Source organism: Pavona decussata, unplaced genomic scaffold (genome assembly GCF_977016875.1).
Source record: "Pavona decussata unplaced genomic scaffold, jaPavDecu1.1 SCAFFOLD_11, whole genome shotgun sequence".
Taxonomy (NCBI): Eukaryota; Metazoa; Cnidaria; class Anthozoa; order Scleractinia; family Agariciidae; genus Pavona; species Pavona decussata.
Window position 1 is genome coordinate 4,015,344 of NW_028145434.1, and position 26,993 is coordinate 4,042,336.

General features: G+C 36.8%; 1 protein-coding gene, 1 long non-coding RNA gene and 1 pseudogene across 2 annotated transcripts; all 3 read left to right on the forward strand.

Moving 5' to 3' along the window:
- The first annotated feature begins 5,219 nt into the window (after nt 1-5,219).
- On the forward strand, nt 5,220-10,047 carry LOC146488297 (uncharacterized). Its single transcript, XR_014867124.1, has 2 exons — nt 5,220-5,334; nt 9,435-10,047. It is a non-coding gene; the product is annotated as an uncharacterized LOC146488297 (long non-coding RNA).
- Nucleotides 10,048-10,358: 311 nt separating this feature from the next.
- Nucleotides 10,359-13,793, forward strand: LOC146488298 (uncharacterized). The gene has a single exon (XM_085120788.1). The coding sequence runs from the start codon at nt 10,359-10,361 to the stop codon at nt 13,791-13,793; it is 3,435 nt and encodes a 1,144-aa protein (XP_084976914.1).
- Nucleotides 13,794-13,817: 24 nt separating this feature from the next.
- LOC146488299 (uncharacterized) lies at nt 13,818-19,937 on the forward strand (annotated as a pseudogene).
- Nucleotides 19,938-26,993: the final 7,056 nt, after the last annotated feature.

Consider the following 26,993-nt stretch of genomic DNA (forward strand, 5'->3'; position numbering starts at 1 on the left):
AGGCAAAAATACAAAGGTACGAGACAATATATTTCCTTGAACTAACAGATTCTTGAACTAGAATGTGCATGAACTTACTATGAACTTTCCATACATTTGTCTGTAAAGCAAACCAGCCGTGAACTGCTACTAAAAATAGTTCGCGGGAAAAAAACATAGGAAAATGTATGGAAAGTTCAAAACACGACTGGACGCTTTCTGGCACAGCCTCCAATTTTTTTTTCTTGAAATCCTTTTCCTAATGCCAAAAGTTTCCAATTCATGAATTTTTCAGCAGCAATGCTTTATGAAAATTATTTGAGATCGGATTTCCATTTCAAGCCTGTTTGCCAAGGCCTATTTACATGTCAGTTTTGATGTCGGCAATGGGTCGCAATGAGATTTCAGAGTTCTCGTAGAAATTTCCCTAGTTTACTGACGGTATAAAACTATTAATTTTTCTTTACGTTACAGCACAAGTATTTCAAGAATAACAATTGTTTCTCAAGTATTTTGAATATTTTTTTGTCAGTTAATGCGTCTTTTTCGGAAAGATTTCCAGAGAAATGTTCTACATTCCATTCAAATGCCGAGCTTTATTTACAAAGGAATTCGAACGCATGTTTATTTCATTCTCGGAAATAATAGTCACGCGTCACATGGATTGACTGTAACAAACGACACGATCATGGAAGGCGGCGGGGGTGTTCATAGTAAGTTCATGCACATTCTAGTTCACGAATTTGTTAGTTCAAGGAAATATATTGTCTCGTACCTTCTATTTTTTGCCTCATTTCGTTTCTTGGAAGAATAAAAGGTAGTCAATTCACGGAACCAATGTCCGCCAGAATACGGAACTGCATCGAGTGTTGTCACCGATGACCTATCCTAAGATAGTAAGCTTTAGAGACTTGACTTTTTTATATTGGCTTTAATCCTTATTTTACCCACAAATGACCTGTGATGTTGAAAAAAAAAAAAATTTAAAAAAAATGACCCCGACCCCGACCCCGACCCCGACCCCGACCCCGACCCCGACCCCGACCCCGACCCCGACCCCGACCCCGACCCCGACCCCGACCCCGACCCCGACCCCGACCCCGACCCCGACCCCGACCCCGACCCCGACCCCGACCCCGACCCCGACCCCGACCCCGACCCCGACCCCGGCCCCGGCCCCGGCCCCGCGTTTTACTGACACCCTTGTTTCGCAGTACCATTGTTTGACGGTTCGGCGCTTGCGCCGGCTTAATAAACTTTACCGACACTTACCGACTTTACCTGATTCGAAAACAGCTGTCCACAGTTGCATTTTGATTCTCAGTTTGGTCTCTATCATGTCGCTGTCTTGTTAAGTTTTTTACGCGGTAACATCAGCCTTGCAGTTATTTCAGTTACTTAATAACAGCAATAAGATTGAGTGTAGTCCTGTTAGGTCTGTAGTCAAACGAGTGATTAAGAATCACCTGAAAAAAAAAAATGATAAATGCTCACTTGTTTTTACGAGTTTTCGTCTGAGACGAAACCTTGCAGGAGCACTATTCTAGAGATTAAGCGTAACGAAAAATCGCTTCCGCTGGGTTGGTTTGGGATACAAATGAGGCCGTCCTAGGTGACAATGAACTCTCGGAATTACACCACAGTAAACAGTAAAATAACGTTTCATGAAGAATTTGTGTTTTAACCTTCAGTTATACGTAGCTTTTGATTATTATCTGGGCATGAGCTTGTTGAAAAGGCCGGGCCGACAATTCTTTATCAGCTTATGCTAAGACCGTCAAGGGAAACACTGTTTTTTACATCGTCGTCCAGAGAAGAAGAAGCCATATAATAGAGACAGGCCTTCAATACTCTCAGGGTTCTGGGGAAGAGGAAAAGAGATGGAATTCAATCCCTGGTTCCAGAAGACCAAAATAAAAGCCTTATCCAAAGATGGTCAAAGCTCAAGGATTTAAAGCAAAAACACGAGATGAGTACTGGCCTACATTTTTCTAATTTTTCGTTATCATTAGCCTGCGAACGCAGACGTATTTCCGGCTGTCGCTTCTCTCTGGCGAAGAGAAGTGACAGACGGAAATACGTCTGCGTTCGGAGGCTACGCTATCATCAGGCTGAGCTTTATTTCGATCGGTCTTCATCTTACCCATCCTTCTATACCTTCGTTCAATACGTACGGTTGCTTTACTTCTATTGCTGCAACAATTTACTTCACTTGAGCCTAGAAGAGGAGGGGTGCGGACAGATTCTTTCCCTCCATAACGCCAAGTATTACAGGTTTTATAATGGAGTATGACTATTTGTCGTGGGCCGTGGGTGGATGTCGTGGGTCGTGGGTGTTGGTAAAAGGCGTGGGTAAAAAAATATTAAATAAATAAAATAAATAAACTAAAATAAATAACTTAAGAAAACCTGGGTAAAAATAAAACTATGCCGTAACGTTTGCTGAAAGACTGCTAAGTCACTGACTGGAAATAGCACTAGATCTTTATTCGCAAGATCAGCAGGGTTTTTTTTGACATTACCGTGGGAAAGGGGAGGGGCAGTCCGCTATCCAGATTTTGTAAAGTATACAAAGAAAACAAAGGAGAATTTTTTAAAAGCTGTTTCCTTTAAGCGGGAACATGGAACGGGGTTCTGGGAACGAGTGACATCGACTTCGAAAAAACATGGGCTTCGAAAGGAGCAATCAATATTGTGGGTATGTAAGCCGATCAAAATAATCCTAAAGCAACGCCCCTTTGGGAGACTGGCAACTGTATCATTCCCTGTTGCGGAAAGGACGTAGTTTTCCAAAGGTACAGAATGTAACGGCTGTTAGACACGTGGTTTAGCCATATGGCCTTTGCGCTGTTCGGTTAGGTAGTCTGAAATGCCAGCCGTCTCCTCCCCCTAACCCACAGGGGGCGGTTAGGGGGAGGAGACGGCTGGCATTTCAGACTATTCAGTTAGGGTTTGTCTTTTTTTTTTCGCTTCACCGACCTATTCCATAGGCAGTTGATGATTTCTTTGATTTAACTTTGCTGTTGCTGGTTTTTCTAGAGGCATTAAGTTTTAGAAAGTATGGTTTTTGTCTCAGTAATGGTATGTGTAAAAACAATATTATAAATAGAACTACGGGAAACCAACTGTGTTAAAAATCTGTTCCGGGGGATTTAGCAAAGTAATAACGTAATGATCTACAGTGGATTAGTCGCTAACATCAATAAAGCTTTTTTATTTATTTATTTATTTATTTATTTTTTAAGAACACTTTATTGAGTACTTCAGAAGAGTACATTTTATTACGCGGGATGCCCTGAAGGGGCATACCGTGTCTAAAAACGGGTCGATTTCTTTTTTTTTTTTTTTTTTCTTTTTTTTTTTTTTCTTCCTCGTAATCGCAAACCTGTACATTAATTTATTCATTAAACCCTCCCCTCTCCTACCCGGGATGTATTCTTCTGATTGTCTTCAACAAAAGCAGGCCAATCAAAATCCATTCTTGTCGCTTATATCGCTAGGGAGGGGACCCGCTCACCCCTACCTGTGTGACGTCAACGCATCATTTGATTTCTTCATTACTGACTGCATTAAATTGTGGCGCCATATTGTTAACATGTTGTGGACTCAAGTGTGCCGTTTTCAAACGGAAATTTCACCATTTTGAAGCGGTAAATCGAAAGAATAACTTCTAAGAAGCACTCGACATTTAAAACGGTGGAAATTGGAAAGTTCCTGGCTAAGGAATCGTGCTTTGTTTGACAGTCCCGATCCACGATGGATCGATGGGAGACTAAAAAGAGGTCATTGAGAAGCTTACGTTATCGTAATGGAATTTCCAAAATTTCCTGTGGGACCCTTTGTAGCGTAACACAAGGGAAACAAGATAACGCCATCTTCGTGACTCAAAATATCCATTAGCAAGGATAGTTTTATCAATCGGCGAAGCACACAGTTGGAATAAATGAATTAGCCCCAGTATCTCGCGTAAATGTCGGTACTCGTAGCAACAAATCTGCACATTAATTTATTTATTAAACTAGTCGGGATGTATTCTTCTGATTGTCTTCAACAAAAGCAGGCCAATCAAAATCTATTCTTGTCGCGTATATCGCGAGGGAGGGGACGTACTCACCCCTACCTGTGTGGCGTCAAAGCATCATTTGATTTATTCGTTAATCTAGGATTAAATTTGTGGCGCCATGCATATTGTTAACATGTTGTGGACTCAAGTGTTCCGTTTCAAACGGAAGATTAACCATTTTGAAGCGGTAAGTCGAAAGAGTTAGTTCTAAGAAGCAGTCGATATCTAAAACGGTGGGAATTGGAGAGTTCCTGGCGAAGGAATCGTGCTTTGTTTGACAGTTCTAGAGCACGATGGGACTTGAGAAGAGATCATTGATACGCTTACGTTATCGTAATGGAACGCGATCATCGTTACTCAAACTATTCCATTAGCAAGGATAGTTTTATCAATCTGCGAAGCAACTATTTTGAAGCGGTAAATCAAAAGAATGACTTCAAAGAAGCACTCAACATTTAAAACGGTGGAAATTGGATAGTTCCTGGCGAAAAAAAAATCGTGCTTTGTTTGACAGTTTTAGATACACGATGGGAGACTGATACCCCTTTCCCCGGGAAATAACTGGGTATTTTCCCACACTGTCCATTCCGGTAGTCGAGCATTAGACTTTTTAATACCCATTTACCCCGGGGCATTTGATCATCTCATGTTTTTTACGTTACAGCACTTTTTCCCCCTTTAATGACCTATTCATTGGCAAATACAGTAAGTTTCTTATTGAATACGTCCATGTACAACAAAAATGGGACGCTACAGCAGCAGAATGGCCATTTTGGCAATACTACGGTGTGTTGGAATGTTTCCTGAGGTATTGTTTTGCAAGTCAACGATCTGTCATGTCACTCATCGTCGCTCGCGTGCTTATCAACACTTCCATTTCTAAAATTAAAAAATAAAACAGGCTAACGTCATCACTCCCCGGGTCATCACGCAATGTGTTATTCAAGCTTTAATACGATGGGCCTTGTCAGTTTACCCATAAACGCATAAAATATTGCTCGTGTACCGACCGTATTAAGTTCTCTTTTTCAAACATCTGATTTTAACAGCCTTGAGGCTTGAGTAACATTTTCACAACAAATAGCGGTAGGAGAAATGTGCGGGTCATTGCGCATTTTTGACCTTTTGATTATTTTTGTGAAAACAGACGCATACGTCAGAGAATAAATATCCTGAAGGAACAAATTACTTTCATTGTTCAATTGTCGCCTGACGTCGCACAAACAGATACTTCATACTAACTAATTCCTTTGTTTTCTGCGGTCATTTGTTCCTCAAGAAAGCTACCAACAGTAAGTATATGACGTTCGCCTCTAGCTACGTTAGCTGTGATTTCATACAATAACAAAAGATGAGAATTTCGTCAAACAGACCGGTAGGAGGGGTATCTGACGAAAATGTCGGTGGGTGAAACAACATAACGCTATCTTTGTGACTCATACTACTATTGCATGCACACATGGAAAACGCTGATAGGATTTTATGAATTTGGATGATATCCGTTATCTTTAGCCTGAGTGATTCTTTTTTCTTTCAGCTCAGATTGCTTCACGAGAATTTCCGCTATCTCTGAGATTGCTGTGACCTTTAATACGATTACGATATCATTAGCAACTTTTGAAATTGATTGAAAATTAGCCTTTGAAAAGTTATAATTTCCCTTAATAAATGATCCCTTAACAAGCTTAGTCAATATGAAATGCTATCTAATCTTTGCAAGCTTATGTGCACTCTGGAGGGATGATGTACGGTGTTTTGAGCGAAAAATCAATTATGTTATTGCCATGCTATGAAAACAATCTCGGTCTAAGGTTACGTTGTGATGGTGCAAACAATCTGGGTACAATGATACTTTGTGATTGTGCAATCAATCTGGGTACAAGTTTACGCTGAAATGGTGCAATCAATCTGGATACAAGGTTACGTTGAAATGGTGCAATCTACGTTGATAAAGGCTGAGGTCACACTAGAGGCTTTACCATGGTAAAAATTGCTTTACCAAGGTAAATTGCGCAACCACCTATTTACCATAGTAAAGCTGTCAAAAAAGATTTGACGCTTTCCATGTGCACTCTTTCGCATGATCAGTAAACTTATACGTGACGAGTACACTAAATGTTGACATGTCGCGTGAGCTCATATCGGCTGTAAGTCACTGATCTGTGACATGGCGTGTAATAAAATTATGGATCAACAAGAGAGAGTTGTATTTTCAATTGTTCCCATTTTGCTTTTAATTCTGCTGCTTAGACGAGCATGTAGAATTCGCTTCCTTCTTACATACAACTATTTAGATCTTGGGACCAAAGAAAGTGCAGCGGTTTGTAGACGGCAAAGACACAGGCAAAGAAGAGCGCGCAGGCAAGCCTGGGTTTACCCTCGACAACAGGGATGGCTTGAGGAAATGTATGATAACCGGCTCCTTCGAGCCTTTTGGAAAGACCATTTCAGGGTAACACGGGGAACATTCGACTTCATTTTAAAAGTTGTGAAGGACGAAGAATTAGCGCTGTTGAAATCCATGTTCGCTCAAACACACGCGCCAATGAGCGGGAAAATAAATTTCATGTTTATAAAATATGAATCCACAAATGTATTGTAATTACTGCGTTTGTCCAAAAAGATGACAAACTGTCAACAAAATATGCATGGTTTAGATAGACAAGAGATGTACCCACCTTTTTTTTTGGTAACTAGATTCTTATCTGGGGTCAAGTCAACTTTGTTCTTGCCGCTGTTGTCAGGGCAACTTACCAGAGTTAGGTTTACCATGGTAAACTGAAAATTGGGGGTCACACTTGCGGTGCCGTTAACCATGGTAAACTTGAGTTTACCATGGTTAACTTTCTCCAGTGTGACGGCGAATAGCAAGTTAAGCGTTTAGTTAGATGGTAACAATTGTACTTTGCGATTGGCGTTGAGTTCGAAACGTTTTCATTAGTCGTATTTAGAGATCTTTTTCGAGGAGGACACCAATTACTGCTTGAGGTAACTGCTTTTACCTAGACTCTGTTTGGTTGATATAGCTTGTAATCAGTAGCGGTATTTTGTACGAAATGACAAATAGGCGAACAGTGTCCTGCAGATCTCGATTTATATATTCAGAGTTTACGTTCACTCGTGTGTTTCACGGCAAGGTTGTGGTTTGTAATTTATCTTAACTGGAATTAATTGAAAAAGCGTTGATTTTTTTTATACATACTTCTGATTTGATGGTTTTTAATTTATCTTTAAGGCGACGATTGAGGAAACTGTCATCCTTATACTTTTGTGTTAAGACTGCATTTGGTAGCATACCAAAGACTCAATAATGAATTGTTGTTTCTGATGAAAGGAAGCTTCAACAACGTTCATCATTTTTCTTTTCGCGCTGCACCCGACTTGGGACCCTGTTCACAGGCCAGAGAGGATGAGCTACCTCTTCCTGTCTTGTCACAGGCTAATGTAATATATGAAACAAGAACCCGTTAAGAGTTTAAGCTGCTCGATTGCAGCGTCAGTTAACTCAGTAATACTCAACCTCTGTATTTGAATTTTCATGACTTGACCCTCATGTGCAGCCGCTCTAATTATAACAATGCCCTACACACGGAAATGTGACTGCCTGCGTGATGCAACGTTTTCTATTATGTCGTAACGGGGAACTCATTTACCGTAACATCACTAGAAATCCCTATAGGCCCTCTAAGGAAAAACAAGAGAGCCTGTTGGGCAAAACTATTACGTCATGTTCTGTATTTTTAATTACATCGCGTTGTAGGGAAAGTTACCTCGTGTATTTACGGCTTATGTGAAGTACATGTAATTTAGAAATCTTCGGTAGAGTCTTTTCTCGCCATATCGAACAAAGGATAATAACAGCGAAGTTTTACTCTCATTTGAAATACAGTCGAACCTCCCTTTGCGACCACCCCTCACGAGCAACCACTTTTCCAAAATACCAAACGTTTTCAAGTCAAATCACTATAGATGGAACCTCTCGTAGGCGACCACCTCTCGTAAGCGACCACCTCTCGTAAGCGACTACTTTTAGAGATGATTGTTTATAATTTTCAATGGTTTTTAACCTCCCGTAAGCGACCACTTGACACACAATCTGCTGTTTCTATCACGGGCGAAAATTGACTGTAACATATCGGCCCACATCATTACAGCGGATACCGTATTTTAATAAAAAGTGTTTTAAAAAGTCTCACAGCCGGAGCTACCGGAAGTGTCTCCCGACATTGAAACAAATGATAACATATAATGCACTATAGTGCACACTGAAATAAACTTTAATCTGAATCCCTTATAGCAAAGAAACTCTCTCATCTTGTAAATAGCATTCATGTACATGCACGACCAATGATGACTCTCTTAACCTTGTATCATCTAGCCTGCGAGCAAGCTCTCCACCCCCAAGAGAGCTTGCTCGCAGGCTATGTATTATCCAACAGAAAAATTGTGGCGATAAAGAACGTCAACTGGACTATGTAACAAACAAACAAACGCCAAAGTTGTTGATGTGTTACGCTTGAAATGTAACATTGCCGTTTACTGTTTGCTCTTAAATCAGGCAGTCTAAAGAAAAGTTTTTACTTTGGATTTCAATAAGCACTGGCAAAAGGGTGTCCGCAATTTCCATATGTAAATTACCCGAAATTTAGACCCCCACCCCCCTCCCCCCCCGTGGTCTGACCTCTGGCAAGCGACAACCTCCCGTAAGTGACCTCATATCCTTGACATTATGGGTAGTCGCTTACGGGAGGTTCGACTGTAATCATTGTCCCATTGATAATAAATACAACTAATTTAACACTTTTTTATATAAACTGGGCTCATGTCACCTAATTGGAGTCGATTTTTTGTGCGTACTTGCGTGTTTCCTTTTTACAGACTGGCGCCAAATAAGCCAAAACAGTGTTGGCAAGGACGTCAAATCCCTGCAGGGAAAAGAAAGAAAAACGCTCTATAATCCCTCGACCTCACAGGGTGGAGGTTAAGCGATGAATAGGTCCCTATTGTCGATTATTGGCGCCTTTCTCTAATAATCCCCCTTTGATGAGGCCTGAAATTAAATCCCCTCTCCAGAAGCTTCAATAATCTCAATGGCACTAGGTAGAAATGGTAGAAATGTTTTTCGCAATGCTTAAATGGTACACTTGGACAAGTCGAAGTAGCCGGAAGTCAGGTCTCTGTGGCGTATCGGTAATTACCTAATCATAGGCAATTTCCAGTATGATGTCACGTAACATAATGGAAGGTCAGAAAAACAATCTCATGCTAGCTTTCTGAGTTGCTCATATACTGTATTTTGTTTTATTTTAGTAAAATAATTCTGATTAGTTTTCAGCAGTTATTTTTTCTTTCAATTTTAACAGATTGTCTTTTTTTTGGTTTTGTTTTGCAGGTGTAAGTTGTTGACGTTGAATTTCTTCCTGAGAGTGAAACCAACTGATTGTTAGCAAGGAAGGCCTACAAAACGTAGCACCTACATAGTGCTGGACTGTTTGTTACAAGAGCACTCAGTGGCAGAAAACGTAGCGACCACAAAGCGTAGCAGTCAGCTGATTATCAAAACAGAAAACCCAACAAAGAACATCCATCGTAGCAGCCACTCGGTTGTTACAACAGAACACCCATTGTAGCAGCCGCTCGGTTGTTACAACACCCATCGTAGCAGCCACTTGGTTGTTACAACAGAACACCCATCGTAGCAACTACTCGGTTGCTACACCCATCGTAGCAGCCACCTGGTTGTTACAACAATAAGTAGCAGCCACTTGGTTGTTACAATTGTTACACATTATACACAATTGTTACACAGAAAATAACAGATATTCAAAGCTATACAAACCTTGCAAACCTTGGAAAACAAAGAGTGTGACATAAAACAGAGAGTGCGATATTGAAACAAAAGAGACAGTGAATTACACAATAAAGAACTGTGAAGAAGAGTAGGGCAAAAATAGTTACAGAGTATTTAACAATGCTTGACATGAATAAAAAAGTGAAAAACGGTACTTGTAGGTCACTTTTTGCATTGTTTATTAATAATATTAAAAGGGATACTAAAAGAAGACGACATCATTATCGAGAACCCAGTAGAATCCCATTAAGAGCTCTAAAGAAGGGTTTAAAAAGGAGAAACAGAAAATTGGTTAGAAAGTATGTTTTAAAAACTGTCCCAAAATCGTCTTTTCTTTATCAAATTATGAAAGTAGCTTCATTACGAAAAACAGTACTTTGTAGCACTAGGAAAGCTATGGAAAACTGCACAAGCAAATATCTTGCATCGAAAAAAGAAAGGACTTATAAAAATGTTAATCATGAAATGACACATGTCACTACAAAGGAATCTAGCGATATAGAGATCAATCCTTATCCTCGTGTCCTTGCTTTACGTGGACTCTTCGATCCTTGCGTTATTTCAAACAAAGAAGCACATATTATTAATGGAAATATATTCATCAGTAAAGCGACAAATTCCAAGACCTCTTCCATCAGTGAACTGTCACAACAGGGAACAAATGCTAGAAGACATTTCATGAATTATTGCCTTACTCATTCAGGCAAGTTTTCATGTGCGGTAGATTGTTTTCTTGAACTTAGCGTTGCTATTTTTAAAGATTCTCTGAAAGATATCGAACGTAATGAGTTTTTTCAAACTTTATTTGACGCATGTCTACAGTTAGAAAACCATGATGTACAAACAGAAATGACAGTAGTTCGAGAACCTGTTTGGGTTTATCTAAGACAACATTGTAACTCATTTGCCGCAATGTCTGCAGATGCTGTATTTAGTGACATATTTACGTTGGATACAGTTGGTATGATGACGGAGGAATTAAAATCCCTTTTTCTTATACAACAAAGTAATCAGTCAGTTTGTTCATCGTGTAACAATGCAATTATAAAAAACACAGCTATATTTGTACTTTACATAAATTCTCCGAACTTGCTTCACAATGGCTTAGAGAATTATGTTTCTGAGGCTATATTACCAAATAGCAGTGCACTCTATTGTGATTTGTGTCAAGAGCATTCTGGGGATCTTCCAATGCTACAACATTTTATTACGCTTCCACGATTTTTAACTGTGGAACTGTCATCCAATTATATTAATCAAATATTTTTTCCTTTGACTATGGATGTACTTGGTCAAAATTATGTACTTAAAGGCATGGTTCGATGTATAAGTTCTCATTTTACAGTTGCTATAAAAGATGATGCTCGTTGGATATATGTAGATGATATGTGTGTTTCAGTTAGAATTTACACTTCGTTTCAGCACCTCTTGAGTATCCATTCTAACGGTTGGTTTTTTGCTATATATGAAAAGTCTTCAATAAGAGATAATAATTCTTCAATAAGAGATAATAATGGTATACAAAAAAATGCAGTAGCGTGCAAAACTGTGCAGCAAAATTGTAATAATGTTCTTGTTGGTACTTTACCGAAAGATGTACCTATTATTAAAACTACAAATAATGAAACTATAACGAAGAGTTCTGCTATAGCTCTGTATGCAATTTGTTTTTCTGTTGTTAAACCTTGCAGTTATTGGAAGTCTGATACATTAGATGCTCTTGTTGAATATGGAAGTGCTTTCTTTACTGAGACTATTAAAAATCAGACAAGTTCCAGTGAACTACCACAGAATGTTAATATATGCGGTGCCAATATTAATGTAAAATTTGTTACGAGTAATAAAGGAATTCTTGTATGTAATTCAGTTTTTAGTAAATTAGCCCTTGAGAGGTTGATGTTGCAGAATGTAACTAAGAGTTCAGGATTTTTACTTCAGTTTCCCAGCCTATGTTTAAGTTGCGTTTTTCACAAAACCAGCAGAAATACAACATTTTACTTAATTTCTTTGAATAAAATTCAAGGACTTAATGTACAGAGAGTAAGTGATAAAAATTATTTAGTCGAAAGGGTCTATCAAAGTGTGACAAATACTGTAAAGTCTAATGAAATACAGTATTTTTTTCAGAGTGTATTGTGCACCTGTGAGTTAAATAAAGGTGAAAAACAAAAGATTATGAAATGCCACAAATCTGCTAAGTGTAAAATAGAAAATGCAATTAAAAGGAGAAAGTCTTACTCTCAATTCGAGCCTGCAAGGAAAAAAATCTGCTTAGATAAGTACCGTGAGTGTTACAATAAGAAAAAGCAAAAAGTTCTGATTGCACGCACCGAAAAATATAAATCTATGGATAGAAATGAAAAGAAGAATCTTCTTGTTGCTCGTGCTGAAAAATATAAATCTATGGATGTCAATGAAAGACAAAATCTTCTCACGGCTTGTGCAGGAAAATATAGATCTATGGATCCCAATGAAAAACAAAATCGTCTCGCTCGTTGTGCAGAGAAATATAAATCTATGGATCCCAATGAGAAACAAAATATGCTAACTCACCGTGCAGAGAAATATAAATCTATGGATCCCAATGAGAAACAAAATATGCTAACTCACCGTGTAGAGAAATATAAATCTATGGATCCCAATGAGAAACAAAATATGCTAACTCACCGTGCAGAGAAATATAAATCTATGGATCCCATTGAGAAACAAAATATGCTAACTCACCGTGCAGAGAAATATAAATCTATGGATCCCAATGAGAAACAAAATATGCTAACTCACCGTGCAGAGAAATATAAATCTATGGATCTCAATGAGAAACAAAATATGCTAACTCACCGTGCAGAGAAATATAAATCTATGGATCCCAATGAGAAACAAAATATGCTAACTCACCGTGCAGAGAAATATCAATCTATGGATGCTCATGAGAAAGAACAACTCTTAGCTAAAACAAGAGAAACTTATCACAACACAAAAAACGAAGAAAAAGAAAAATGGCTCGAAAAGATCAGGAGAGTTGCTAGGAACACAGAAGAAAGAAAAGCTATCTCAGGCAATGACTTGGACTTCTGTATTGCATCTTTTCAAAAAGCAGTAAGAGAAGGTCCTTATTACATATGTTCTGTGTGTAATAGAATTCTTTATAGGAAAACAGTAATAGAATTAAAGAAAAGTAAATATGTCAAACAGCATCTTTTCACAGGAAAAATGTCTTTTGATAAGAAAGAATATATCTGTAAAACATGTCACTCTAAATTGTTAAAAGAACAAGTTCCATGTCAAGCTGTTTATAACAAATTAATGGTTGATGAAATCCCCCTAGATCTAGAATGTCTAGAAAAACTTGAGCAGATTCTTATATCTCAGCGCATTGTCTTTGAAAAAATAGTAATTATGCCCAAAGGTCAACAAAGGAAAATTAAAGGAGCTATCTGTAATGTGCCTGTGGAATGTGATCATACCTGTAATGTCTTGCCTAGACCTCCTGAAAGCTCGGGAATAATTATGTTAAAACTTAAAAGAAAGCTTGATTTTAGAGGCCATGTTTACTTTCAAGCTGTACGACCTGCAGTTATACTCAATGCGCTAAACTGGCTCAGAATGAACAATCCTTTATATAGTGGTATAACAGTTAATATTGAAAACATTGACATAAATCTGAGAGAAATGCAGTTACGAGCTGATTCAGACAGTGCCGATGGTGAAAGGTCTCCGATTATTCAGGTATCTTGTGAACAGAAAGCAACAAATGATCAAAGTGAGGAGGAAAGAGATGATCCTTTGAATGAATTTAGAGCAGCAACTTCTGAAACCTGTTTACAGTCAGTGCTACCAGATTATCCTGTAAGTGTGGACAAAAATACCAGATTAAAGTCCCATGGAAATGAAATTTTTTAATATTGCACCAGGTGAAAATAAACATCCAGTTTCATTCATGACTGATAAACATTGTGAAGAATTAGCATTTCCAGTATTATTCCCAAAGGGCAGATTTGGCTATACTGTAGAGAGAGCGGTTAATCTGTCACCTACAAAATACTTCAATGCCCGTCTCTTACATTATAGTGGTAAGTTTGCAATGAATCCTGAATATTTGTTTTTTGCGCAGTTCATCATAGAACAAAAAAAAGTTTCAGATAGTATTGCTATTGCTCTGACAAAAGTTCATGGACAGTCTCTGACTGCATCTCATTTAAGATCTAATGTGCGAAATTTTCAAAATCTTATTTTTCAAGACCAGGCTTACTTGTTTTTAAGACAAATTCCAGGTACACCGCCATACTGGCAAAAATTTATGTATGAAGTTATAGCGATGGTAAAACAACTTGGAATTCCAACATGGTTCATGACATTGTCTTGTGCTGACCTTCGATGGCCTGAGCTGTTTCAAATTATTGGGAAGATACAAGGACTTAATTTAACTGATGAAGAAATTGAAGGATTGTCTTACAATGAGAGGTGCTCTATGCTTAATTCTAATCCTGTTGTTGTTGCTAAGCATTTTCAGTACAGAGTAGAGACATTTTTCACTGAAGTGTTATTCAGCAAAGGAAATCCTATTGGTAAAATAGTTTATTATGCTTTACGTATTGAATTTCAAATGAGAGGATCACCTCATTTACATGCACTAATATGGACAAGTGATTGCCCAAAGTTAACAAATGAAACAAAAGAAGATTACATAAAATATATAGACAATCATGTTCAAGCATATTTGCCAGATAAACAAAAAGATTCTCAATTATTTACCTTAGTTCAAACTTATCAGAAGCACAATCACTCAAAGAGTTGTAGAAAATATACTAATGTTCCATGCAGATTTAATTTTGGACAATTTTTCACAAAGAGAACAGTAGTAGCAGAACCACTTTCTGAAAAGTTAGATGAAGAGTTGAAAAGAGACATTTTAACAAGAAGAAATGAAATTCTTTGCTTAGTAAAAGAAGAAATAAATAAAATCTTGAACCCAAATAAACCACAGTATAATCCTAAGACAACGGAAGAAAAACTTTTGAGTTCATTAGGTGTTACAGAAGAACAATATTACTGGGCCTTGTCTATATCTGGTGATTCTGATTTTGATCTGCATCTTAAAAGACCGCTTGATAGCTGTTTTATCAATAATTATTTTGTTGCTGGAATAAAAGGTTTTAGGGCTAATGTTGACTTACAACCTGTTTTTAACCATTACAAATGTATAACTTATGTTTGCTCATACTTCACAAAGGATGAAACAGAATGTTCACAGGCTATTGCCAATGCAGCAAAAGAAGCAAAGACTTCAAATTTGGCCATTAAAGACAGTTTGAGAAAAATAGGAGCGGCTTTTCTTTCTACTAGAGAAGTGAGTTCACAAGAATGTGTATATAGATGTATGCCTGAACTTTGGTTGAGAAAAGTTTTCCCTAAAACAGTTTTTGTGAGTACAGATTTACCTGACAATAGAATTCGAGTTGCAAAGAGCAAAATAGAACTTGATGAGTTAGATGAAGATAGTACAGATATTTACAAATCCAATATAATCGAACGCTATAGCATCAGACCTAACAAAATCCCAATTATTGATAACTTATGTCTAGCTGAATTTGCTACATATTATTACAAAGAATACAAAAATGATTGTGAGACAAGCGATGCACAACCTGAAATTCTTACAGATGATGTTATAGAATCACATGTTCAATTTACTACAAATGCAGATGTCATTAACTATTTACCATCCAAAATAAGATTAATAAACACAAATGAAGTTATGAAATGTAGAAAAACTAAGGCTATATTACGGTATCATAGACCTAACAAAGTAAAAGAGCCCGAAAAGTACTTTCACCACTTACTTATGCTGTACTATCCATGGCGTAATGAAGATAGTCTTATTGGCAATGGACAAACATACGCATCAAGATTTTATGAGCCTAAAGTGCAAGCTATTGTTGAACAAAAAAGAACAATATTTGAACCTGAAGCAGATGCTATAACAGAAGCATCAGAAGCCCTAAGAAATAGTGAAGTTAATAATTTTAGCCATTCCTTTGATTCTTTAAATGATCAAGAAAATGAAGACTTGCAATTAGATATGCAAAGTAATGTTGAAAGTGATGAAGAATCATTTAATGAACAAATTATTTCACATCTTTCTTCCAATTCTAGTAGTGATAAAGTGTCTACAAATGCAACAATTACAAGTTATGTTCAACCAAGGGAAATTTCTGATGATCTATTACGTGAACATATAAGGTCGTTAAACAAGAAACAGCGTATTGCGTATGATAGTGTGCTACGCTGGTGTAGAAACAAAGTTAAAAATCTTCGTTCTCTAAAACCTTACGACATTAACCCAATATATCTTTTTATGACTGGAGGTGCTGGCTCAGGGAAAAGTCATGTAATAAATACAATATATCAGACAGCAATTAAAACATTTAGACAGACAACAAATAATCCTGATCTGCCAACAGTACTGTTAATGGCGCCCACTGGTGTTTCTGCGATACACATAGGCGGAACAACTATACATTCAGCGTTGGCTATCCCTAAAGAAACCGGTGACAATCTTCCAGCAATGTCAGACCAAAAGAAAACACAAATGAGACTTACACTGTCGGAATTAAAGCTTATTATAATAGATGAAATTTCTATGGTTTCTAACATTACTCTTCTTCATATACATCAAAGGCTAAGGGACATTTTTGGATCATCCAGCTCTAAACTATTTGCTGGTATAAGTATTATAGCTGTAGGAGATTTGTATCAACTACCACCTATACGGAGGAAACCTATTTTTGAAAAATTCAACAATGAGTGTTTCAATTTATGTCATCCATGGCATGTCTTCACGATGATAGAATTGACTGACATTATGAGGCAGAAAAATGATCGGCAGTTCGCCGAAATTTTAAACAGATTTAGAACAGCTTCACAAACTGAAGAGGATCTTAATTGTATTAATTCTCGAGTATTAGTCCCATCAACAAACAATTACCCCTTGAATGCACTTCACATCTGGGCAGAAAATGATCCTGTTAATGAACATAACAACAAACAACTTTTACAATTATCTACACCTTTGTTTGTACTTAGAGCTACAGACCAGTATCCATCAAATGTTACAAAACAAGATATTGACAAAGTATTATCGAGAGGGAGATCTGAAACAGGAGGGCTTGAATTTGAAGTGAAGATTAAAGAAGGTGCTAGAGTAATGCTTACTACAAATATTAATATTGCAGATAGACTTATAAATGGGCAAATGGGAACTGTTGTTAAGATTCATGTCAATAAAAAAACACAAAAACCAACTGTGGTTTATATAAAGTTTGATGATAATGAAGCAGGAAGAACTTTAATACAAAACAGTAGTAGTATATTTGCTAGAGAAAATGCTGTTGTTCCTATTGAACAAGTATTATCAAAAATAAAAGTTCGACCAGGTAAACCATCTTCTCCAGAAGTACAGAGAATTCAATTTCCAATAAGTCTAGCTTGGGCATGTACAATTCATAAAGTCCAGGGTTTAACACTGCGAAATGTTGTTATAAGTTTCCATTTGAACAAACAAAGATCTTTTAACTATGGACAAGTATATGTTGCGTTAAGCAGGTCAACTTCACTTCAAGGACTTCATATTTTAGGAGAAATCAATACTAAACACATAAAAGCAGATCCTAGAGTACATAATGAATATGATAGATTAAGAAGTTTCAAGTTAGTAGATTTAAAAGATATTACACATTCAAATAAACGAAAAATAGAAGATAACTATTTAGTTGTAACATTATGTCTTTTAAATATACGCTCCCTAAGAAAACATAGCTCTGATGTTAAATGTGATGTAAATCTTTTGAAAAATGATCTTATAGCATTCACTGAGACTCAACTTTTACCTAATGATAACGATTCAGATATTATAGATAATTTATCTCCTTTTTCCTTATATAGGTATGATCATAATTCAGATAAATATTCAAGTTTGGCCATATGCATCAAAAAAAAATTTCATGTAACAAATCAAGAATACTACCCAACTTTAAATGCTGTTAGGTTTATGTTCACATTTAACAACCATAGATCATACGACGTAAATATTTCTCTCCTTTTAATTTATCGTAAAAATAACTCAAACATACTTGACCTTATTAATGGTATTGACTATTTAGTTAGAAGTAATCCTATCGATATAATCCTGGGAGATTTCAATATTAACTATTTTAGCAGCAAAGACATGGAACCACTCTCATCATTAATGTAGTCTTTGGATTATTTACAGATTGTAGAGATACCTACATTTATTTCAGGTAGTTTACTAGACCATGTTTACATCAGACAAGCAAAAAAAATTAATATTGATAGTTCAGTAATCAATGTGTACTACTCTGATCATGATGCAATAAAAATAACAATACGAATTTAAACTTCGCGTTTACCGTTTCGTATTTGATAAATAATAGACTTCGTGTCTCCAATACAAAAAATAATTCGTTAAATCAAAAAAGAATGTTAAATACTTTGATATGATTTGATCTGATGAGACACAGAAAGGAGCCCGTCCATCCTTCCTAGCCGAGTGGATGTATTGTCATCAATGCATTCATGGATTCTGTTATCAAGTAAGTAGGATACAAAAAGGCTTTTTACTTTTTCTATATCAACATTCGATTCCTTACTGTGATGTTTTGTTGAGCTGTAGAACTTGATTGATTTGATTAATGCGTCGATGGATTGTATTATCAAGTATGCAGAATACAAATAGATTTTCTAATAAATTAATTTGTAAATGAAAGAAATGGATCAGCTTTATGATTCCAGTAGCATTAGTGATTCCAGCCATTATTCTTTTCAGTCACTAGCGCAAGATATAATGGGTAGATGCTCAAGTCTAAACTTCCTGAAGAAATGTAATATAAAGATCCGGTACTTAGACGACAAACATAACTCATGGATCAATTTACCCAACAACAACAAACGAGGCTTCAAGAATTTTGGAAGACCACAAGAACTGCTTCAGAAAGGGAATTTTTAAACAATTAAATTGAGGACAGTTCAAGCTAGCCCTTCTCGAGGGGGTGCTTCAAGTACCAATGTTCGGTTTGGCGCAAGAACTCCTTCGCGCTGTCGCCTATTGAAAAAGGCACAGGCGACAGTTTCAAGTTTGGAAAGAATTCTGCAAACCTGAAGTATCTCAGTGAAGCAAAGTGTCCAGTGACAGACAATGGAATAAAATACATTGGGAAGCACTGTGTTAAGTTAAACTACTTGAATATCAAAGGATACAAAACTCTACGAGATGTCGGCATAACTCACATCGTTCAAAACTGCTTTAAACTGATATTTCTTGATATGGGGAAGTGTAACATCATGGATTACGATAGTGATGGTATGCATATTATCAGCATTCATTGGCCTCCGTTGAAGAAACTCATTATACGAAGATGTGAATATATGACAGCTACAGGAATCAAGACTATTGCTGCACAATGCTGTAGCTCCCGGCAGTACTTACAAGTGCAAGAAATCTTAGAAAACTGTAGATAAAGAAAAAAATATTACTGTATTCAAAAGTATGTGCACATGGATAAAGCATTTGTTCAGTCTGTTTTTTTTTTTTTTTGCTTGCTTTGTAGAGTAACTTGCAGCTCCAATACAGTGAGTTGTGCTATCTTCTTGATAACTACGGCGTGAAGAGGAAATTAAACTATGTAGTACATCGTCACGTACCTGGAACTGACAAGGAGCAAGCGACCATATCGTTTTAATGTTTTAGATTCAAATGTGCTGTTTACAGAAAGAAAATTAACCTTTTAGAAGGGGTAAATCGAAAGGATAAGTTCCAAGAACTACTCGACAGTTTAAAAGATAGAAAAGGGACAGCTCGCGGTATTGACTGCGGACCAGATTGTGCTTCGCAGTGCAAAGAGCCAGGAAACCTGCGCTGCAGACTTTGTCGAACTGATGCCTAAACGTTATTGGAAATCCACTTCATAAAAAACATTCAAAGTCTGATTGTCAACTTCTACTTAAAGTTTACGTATACGTCTTCATTAAGTAAACTTTTTGTCTTCAACAATAATATTATCTTCTGTCTCCTGAGTCAGATATTGTAATCTGCCCCGGGTCATGACGTTTTCCGAAAGCAATTGCCGTTATAATCTCAGGATAGCTGTGAAGCGTACAATGGAAATAAATCAGGAACAGCATCACGCGTAAATGCCAGTATAGGCATCTTGTTAATTATATTACTATATCCAGGGGCGGGGCAGAAGACTCGTCAAATTTTCGTATCTGAATCATCCAGGGGCGGGGGAGAAGACTCGTCAAATTTTCGTATCTGAATCATCCAACAAAAGTTGACGTCACATCCGGTCAAATTGGCGCCCAGCAGCCTGTCTCGGCGAAGTCGAATGATGGCGTCCGGGTCAGGTATGATTTCTTCGGATTTTTGAGCCATCAGTATTAGGAACTGTGAACTGTGGATATGAAAGATGTTGTAAAGATATTGCTTCGACTTCATGAGCAAGGGTTTTCCAAAGGAGTGATTTTTTCCTATTGTTTTGACGGAAAATACGAGACAGCTAAGCGTCGTGTCATGGCGAAAATTTCACACTCTCAAAACGAGTGGCGTTCAGACTTTTGGCTCTTGTGGCTTCTGATCGTTCGAAAGCTGAAATTTTAATAGCCTATCCCGTGTGCGACATAATGGAGGAGACATCGTCAGTCATAGTTTGCAGTGTTAACATCGGGAACCTAATTATCACTCGACGTGAAGTGTTGGAAGCCTGTATCATTGAAGTGTTCCAATTGTCTTCGTTGTAAGGGACTCGTAATCTTCGAGGTGAGTAAATGTAGTTATCTTCATTTCCAGTTTTTTTCTGCCGACGTGAGTACCTTTACATGTGGGCTATAGAGTAATAAGTCGGTTTTGTGCTTCGTAGTTCTTTAATAAAGACGCAAGTGACGTTTAATTAATAAATAGTTCATATCATGTTGTCCTGTAAGTGCGGGCTTGAGGAGGGGCTTGAGTCAGAAAATGTATCTGCCTGGCCTGGTTCATATTGCTACAGCTAGTGTGAGACAGTTGTTAAAGTTATTGATGTCAAGCCATCTTAAACAATAAATTAAATAGCATTATTGCGAATGACATTATTTCTCAAGTATTGAAAGAAAGAACCCCTTCACCCTTTACTTCATCTGCACTCTCACCACTTGGGTGCTCATGGGTTAAGGCTTTTTATACATTTGTACTATAATTATGCACATGTGACATCAAACTATGGTAAGAACAAACAGTATGCCACAAGCCACAGACAATGTTAGTGGCATGACCGATGATCTTACCTTGGTTTGATGTCCTCTTTGGGTTATCAAAGGACACATGGAAGGCCAAATGGACTTTGAGAACTCTTTATGGCTGACAATGTCATTTGTACATCATATAATTGTTTACCAGTTATTTCAGTTATGTTAGTTGGTGCCAAATATTAAAGGCTGGGGAATTGTCTTTTTCTCTGTGTCCAAGGTTGGGGAAGAGAACATAAAGCAAAAAAATATTGCAAATTCCTGAAGGTTATCTAGCAGCAGAAATTGATTAAGTTCTAATAATATTGTCTCCTTTGAACCAATGAAATTCAAAGTTCATTTTGACAAGGAATTTTGAGTTCTGTTCAATTCAATGAAAAATCAAAAGTTCAATAACCACACAATCAGTTCAAAAACCACACATCAGTTCAGTGACAGTAGACCTCAATATTATAAGAATAACTATAGGTGAATGGTTTTTTTTATTCCAATGGGGCAGATAAGAGGAAAGGGGAGGGGAGAGGGTTTTACGGGAGCGTGGTCCATACAATTCAATAAAAAAACAAAAATTCAATAACCACACAATTAATTTAAAAACCCACATTCGTTCAGTGACAGTAGACAAAAAATATGTAAGAATAACTATATAGGTGAAATGTTTTTTATTTCAATGGGACAGGTAGGAGGAGAGGGTTTTACGGTAGCGTGGTCCATATTTGAAAGTAGGCAAAAAGTACAAGTGAAACTAACAAGTATCTATGTATCAAATAATGGTAACAGGCTCACACGCATTTAAAAATCTATTGCCCACTTATCCACCATCCATTGTTTGTCTTTGTAATTATATTTGGCAACAGCTGCCCAATAATGTTGCTTTTTCTTGTACATAGTTCTACTTCCTTCTTGTCAATGCAGATTAGTGGCCCGTTGGTAAATTTGTAAAAATCTAGAAGTCCTATGGTTCATTGAAAATCAAAAAGTCAAATAACCACAGCAACAGTTCAAAAAACACACATCAGTTCAGTGACAGTAGACCTTAAATGTAAGAAAAACTATAGGTGATGTGTTTTCAACTTTCTCTCCTTCATGGCTGTCAAGGATGCAAATGAGAGGCCTGTTTGTAAATTTCCTATTAGTTCAATTCAAAGAAGGCTTAAAATTTCAGAAAGGGGAATTATATAAATGTGTATATATTGATTAACCACCTGGCCCCAGTTGTTCAAAGAGTGGATAACTTTATCCACTGGATAAGTCACTATCCAGCAGAGTACATGTACTCCAATCAATGCTTTTGGCAAGTTTTCCACACAATCCCATTCTTAAATTTGACATATGCTTCTACTCTATTCACAAATTATAGGACTATCATAAAAATCTTGCACACATTTTATCTTCTGGATAGCAAACTATCCAGTGGATAAAATTATCCGCCCTTTGAACAACTGGGACCTGAGTGATAGCAGACCTCCAAATAAAGAAAATTTACTGGTATGGGTGTTTTTATTTCAATGGGTCTTGCAGGGGGAAAGGGAAGGGAAGTGGACAAATATGTTTTCATTATATTAATAGGTTTATACATTATATTACCATGGTTGATAATTTTCCTTACCTAGATGACATTTTTAGGGATTTAATGTTTTTAATTTTTCATTTCAATTCTTTTATTTTTTGAGATTTAAACAAAAACTCAAAAGGAAAGAGCCCGGCAAATCCCCCCAGACATGGCAAGAAAGGAAACAGACAGCGAAAGGAAGAAAGCAACAAGACCGGAAGTTACACTATTTTAACACACCCCATTCTTATCCTTCGTACCTCGCTCTCCCTGTCCCCTTCCCCTCACACACACACACACACACCCACACAAACACTAAAAAAAAATGGGGTGTGTTGAAATACCGTAACATTCAGCCTGTTTTTTAGTAATTATAATATTGTAGTATAAAATGTACTGTTTGTGCTTGTTACGTTGTTGAAATAAAATAACCCTTTAAAGAAATTTGCAACAAAAAAAATTTTAAAAAAATCCAAGACCGGAAGAAACTGCGATTGCATGCAGTTAGCAGAAGACAAGGAGGAGCTTGGAAAAAGGGAAACAGGGATTGTGGCACTTGCGAGAAGAGTCAAGAAACAAGAAGAGTTAGTTAAAAAGTAAACCAAAAAAATAAATAAAAAAAAAAAAACAGTAATGGAGGCCAAGCGGGTGGCTGCCCAGCTAAGGCTTATGGCTGGTCAGCTTGGCTGACCAAATTTTGGATCATACGAATACGTCAATGTAATCAAACACGATGCTGTACACCAATGTGAAAAATATTGTCAGCAGACATTTATTAGTCTTTGACACAGTAAATTATAATAAATCATATAGCTAAGCGGCCATTGCAGTTACTTCTGGTCTTGTCACATTCTTCCTTTCGCTGTCTGTTTCCTTTCTTGCCGTCTCAGGGGGATTTGCCGGTCTCTTTCCTTTGTAGTGTTTGTTTAAATCTCTAAAAATAAAATAATTAAAACGAAAAATTAAAAACATTAAATCCCTAAAAATTTCATCTAGGTGAGGAAAATTCTAAACCATGGTAATATAACAGTTAATTAAACCCTATTAATATAATGCAAACATATTTGTCCACTAAATCCTTCCCTTTCCCTACCTGCAAGACCCATTGAACTAAAAACACCCATACCAGTAAATTTTCTTAAGTCTGAGGTCTGCTATCACCCAGGTGGTTAATAAATAAATAATGTACATTTATATAATCCCCTTTTTGGGGGGAGGGGTGGGAGGTTTGTTGTTTTGGTGTGGTGATTGAATTTTTAAGCCTTCTTTGAATTGAATTAATATGAAATTTACAAGCAGGCCTCTCATTTGCATCCTTGAAAAGCATGAGGGAGAGAAAGTTGAAAACACATCACCTACAGTTTTTCTTACATTTAAGGTCTACTGTCACTGATCTGATGTGTGTTTTTTGAACTGTTGCTATGGTTATTTGACTTTTTGATTTTCAATGAACCATAGGACTTCTAGATTTTTACAAAATTATTTACCAACGGGCCACTAATCTGCATTATTGACAAGAAGGAAGTAGAACTATGTACAAGAAAAAGCTACATTATTGGGCAGCTGTTGCCAAATATGATTACAAAGACAAACAATGGGTTATGGATAAGCAGGCAATAGATTTTTAAATGCATGTACAGTGTAAGCCTGTTACCAATATTTGTAATACATAAATACTTACTGGTTTCACTTGTACTTTCTGCCTACTCTAAATATGGACCACGCTCCCGTAAAACCCTCTCCTCTTACCTGTCCCTTTGAAATAAAAAAACATTTAACCTATATAGTTATTCTTACAATTGTCTACTGTCACTGAACAAATGTGGGTTTTTGAATTGATTGTGTGGTTATTGAATTTTTGTTTTTTTATTGAATTGTATGGACCACGCTCCCGCAAAACCCTCTCCCCTCCCCTTTCCTCTTATCTGCCCCATTGGAATAAAAAAAAACCTTTCACCTATAGTTATTCTTACAATACAGTAAAAACCCAAGTATAAAAACCTAGAATTTTTAGGTTCAGGCTGAATGGGTTCTTATATTTTGGGGTAGTTTTTCCAAAGTCAGGCTGATTAGGTTCTTATTTGTAGGATTTGTCATAGTGATACAAAAAGTCAGGGCACTATACAGATTCAAGTCCCAAGACTACACCAGTATAATTTTATACAGTACTACATATTCTATACTCTGTATTTAAAATATTTTCAATTTTGAAGTTTCTTCATTGTACTACATACTGTATTAAACAAATAATTTTCATGGTATATTTCTCAGAAATTTCACAATAATTATTTCTAACAAAATCCAGTATTTTGGCCTTACAATAAGAGTGTTTCTTTTGTATAAGAACCTATTTTTCTTTGCCAGGCTAAATAGGTTCTTATATATTTGGGTATTAAAATGCCCAATTTCAGCCTATAGGTTCTTAAATCACTACATTCTTATACGTGGGTTTTTACTGTATTGAGGTCTACTGTCACTGAACTGATGTGTGGTTTTTGAACTGATTGTGTGGTTATTGAACTTTTGATTTTTCATTAAATTGAACAGAACTCAAAATTCCTTGTCAAAATGAACTTTGAATTAATAATAATAATAATAATCTTTTGTTAGGAAGCTTCCGTTCACTAAACGCGCTTTTCAGAAAGGTCCTATAAAGATTAAAATATACAAAAGGTCAAAAAAATACAATATATAAGACAAAATTACAAAATGATAAAAACAGCAATTCAAACTAGAAGCTGAAACTACAAAGATATCATTGATGGGGTTAAAAACTTCAAATTGATAAAAAATAAAAAAATGATAAAAGCAAAAAAGCTAAAACTACAAAAATTCTTACCGATAAGGTTAATTAAAAAACCTGGCAAACATGTTTCGCTTAAAAAAAATTTCATTGGTTCAAAGGAGACCATATTATTAGAACTTAATGTATGGGTCAATTTCTGCTGCTAGATAACCACCAGGAATATGCAATATTTTTTTACTTAATGGTTGTGTTTTCACTAGGCCAATTTACTAGCCGAACATTCTTTCTTGGTGGTTGTTTACAGACTGACATTAACTAGTTAAACATGGTATCTGTTTTCATTGTGCAATTTAACCCGGAATTTGAGCCGCTAAATTAAATATTCAACTTACAAAAGCGCGCAACTTTCAAAAATGGCAGCAGGCGAATTATGTTGATTCTCACTATATTTATGCCAAAAAGAAGGAGTTTCTCTCAGAGGATACGGTTAACGTCTCTACAGATGAGGAAGATGCGACGAAATGTTATCCAACGGCAAGACAACATTCATCGCTGTAAGTGCAAGGCCGTGTGGGCTTATCCGGCAAGACCACAGTTTTGGTTTTGAGGTATTGTTGAAGTCATCTGTCATTTTTCTGTTTCGCAAAGTGAACCACGAGTCGAACTGAAGCACGAGACTAGCGTCTAGTAAATAATATTGCCAAATTACTTGACAGGCGGCTGTCACTACGTGCAATGTGATTGGCTGCAGTATTTACCAGGGCAAGTTATACCATCTCGCGAGGTAGTATAACTCTGCGAGATTTTCCGGTCTTAAAGGCGAGATAATCTCTTGTTTTCTCTCATGAAAACAGCTTGCATTTTTAACTCACTAAACAAAAGACGAACTGTTTTCACCGTATTTCCGGACTTTTCCGACTTTATCTAGCTAAAATTGTCCTAGTGAAAACACAACCAATGTTCTCTTCCCCAACCTTGGACACAGAGAAAAAAGACAATTCCCCACCCTTAAATATTGGGTACCAACTAACATAACTGAAATAACTGGTAAATAATTATATGATGTACAAATGACATTGTCAGCCATAAAGAGTTTTCAAAGTCCATTTGGCCTTCCATGTGTCCTTTGATAACCCAAAGAGGACATCGAACCAAGGTAAGATCATCGGTCATGCCACTTATATGTGGCTTGTGGCATACTGTTTGTTGTTACCATAGTTTGATGTCACATGTGCATAATTATAGTACAAATGTATAAAAAGCCTTAACCCATGAGCACCCAAGTGGTGAGAGTGCAGATGAAGTAAAGGGTGAAGGGGTTCTTTCTTTCAATACTTGAGAAATAATGTCATTCGCAATAATGCTATTTAATTTATTGTTTAAGATAGCTTGACATCAATAACTTTAACAACTGTCTCACACTAGCTGTAGCAATATGAACCAGGCCAGGCAGATACATTTTCTGACTCAAGCCCCTCCTCAAGCCCGCACTTGCAGGACAACATGA

Coding starts and splice junctions, on each gene's coding strand:
- LOC146488298 (XM_085120788.1), top strand. CDS start 10,359: ATGACACATGTCACTACAAAGGAATCTAGCGATATAGAGATCAATCCT.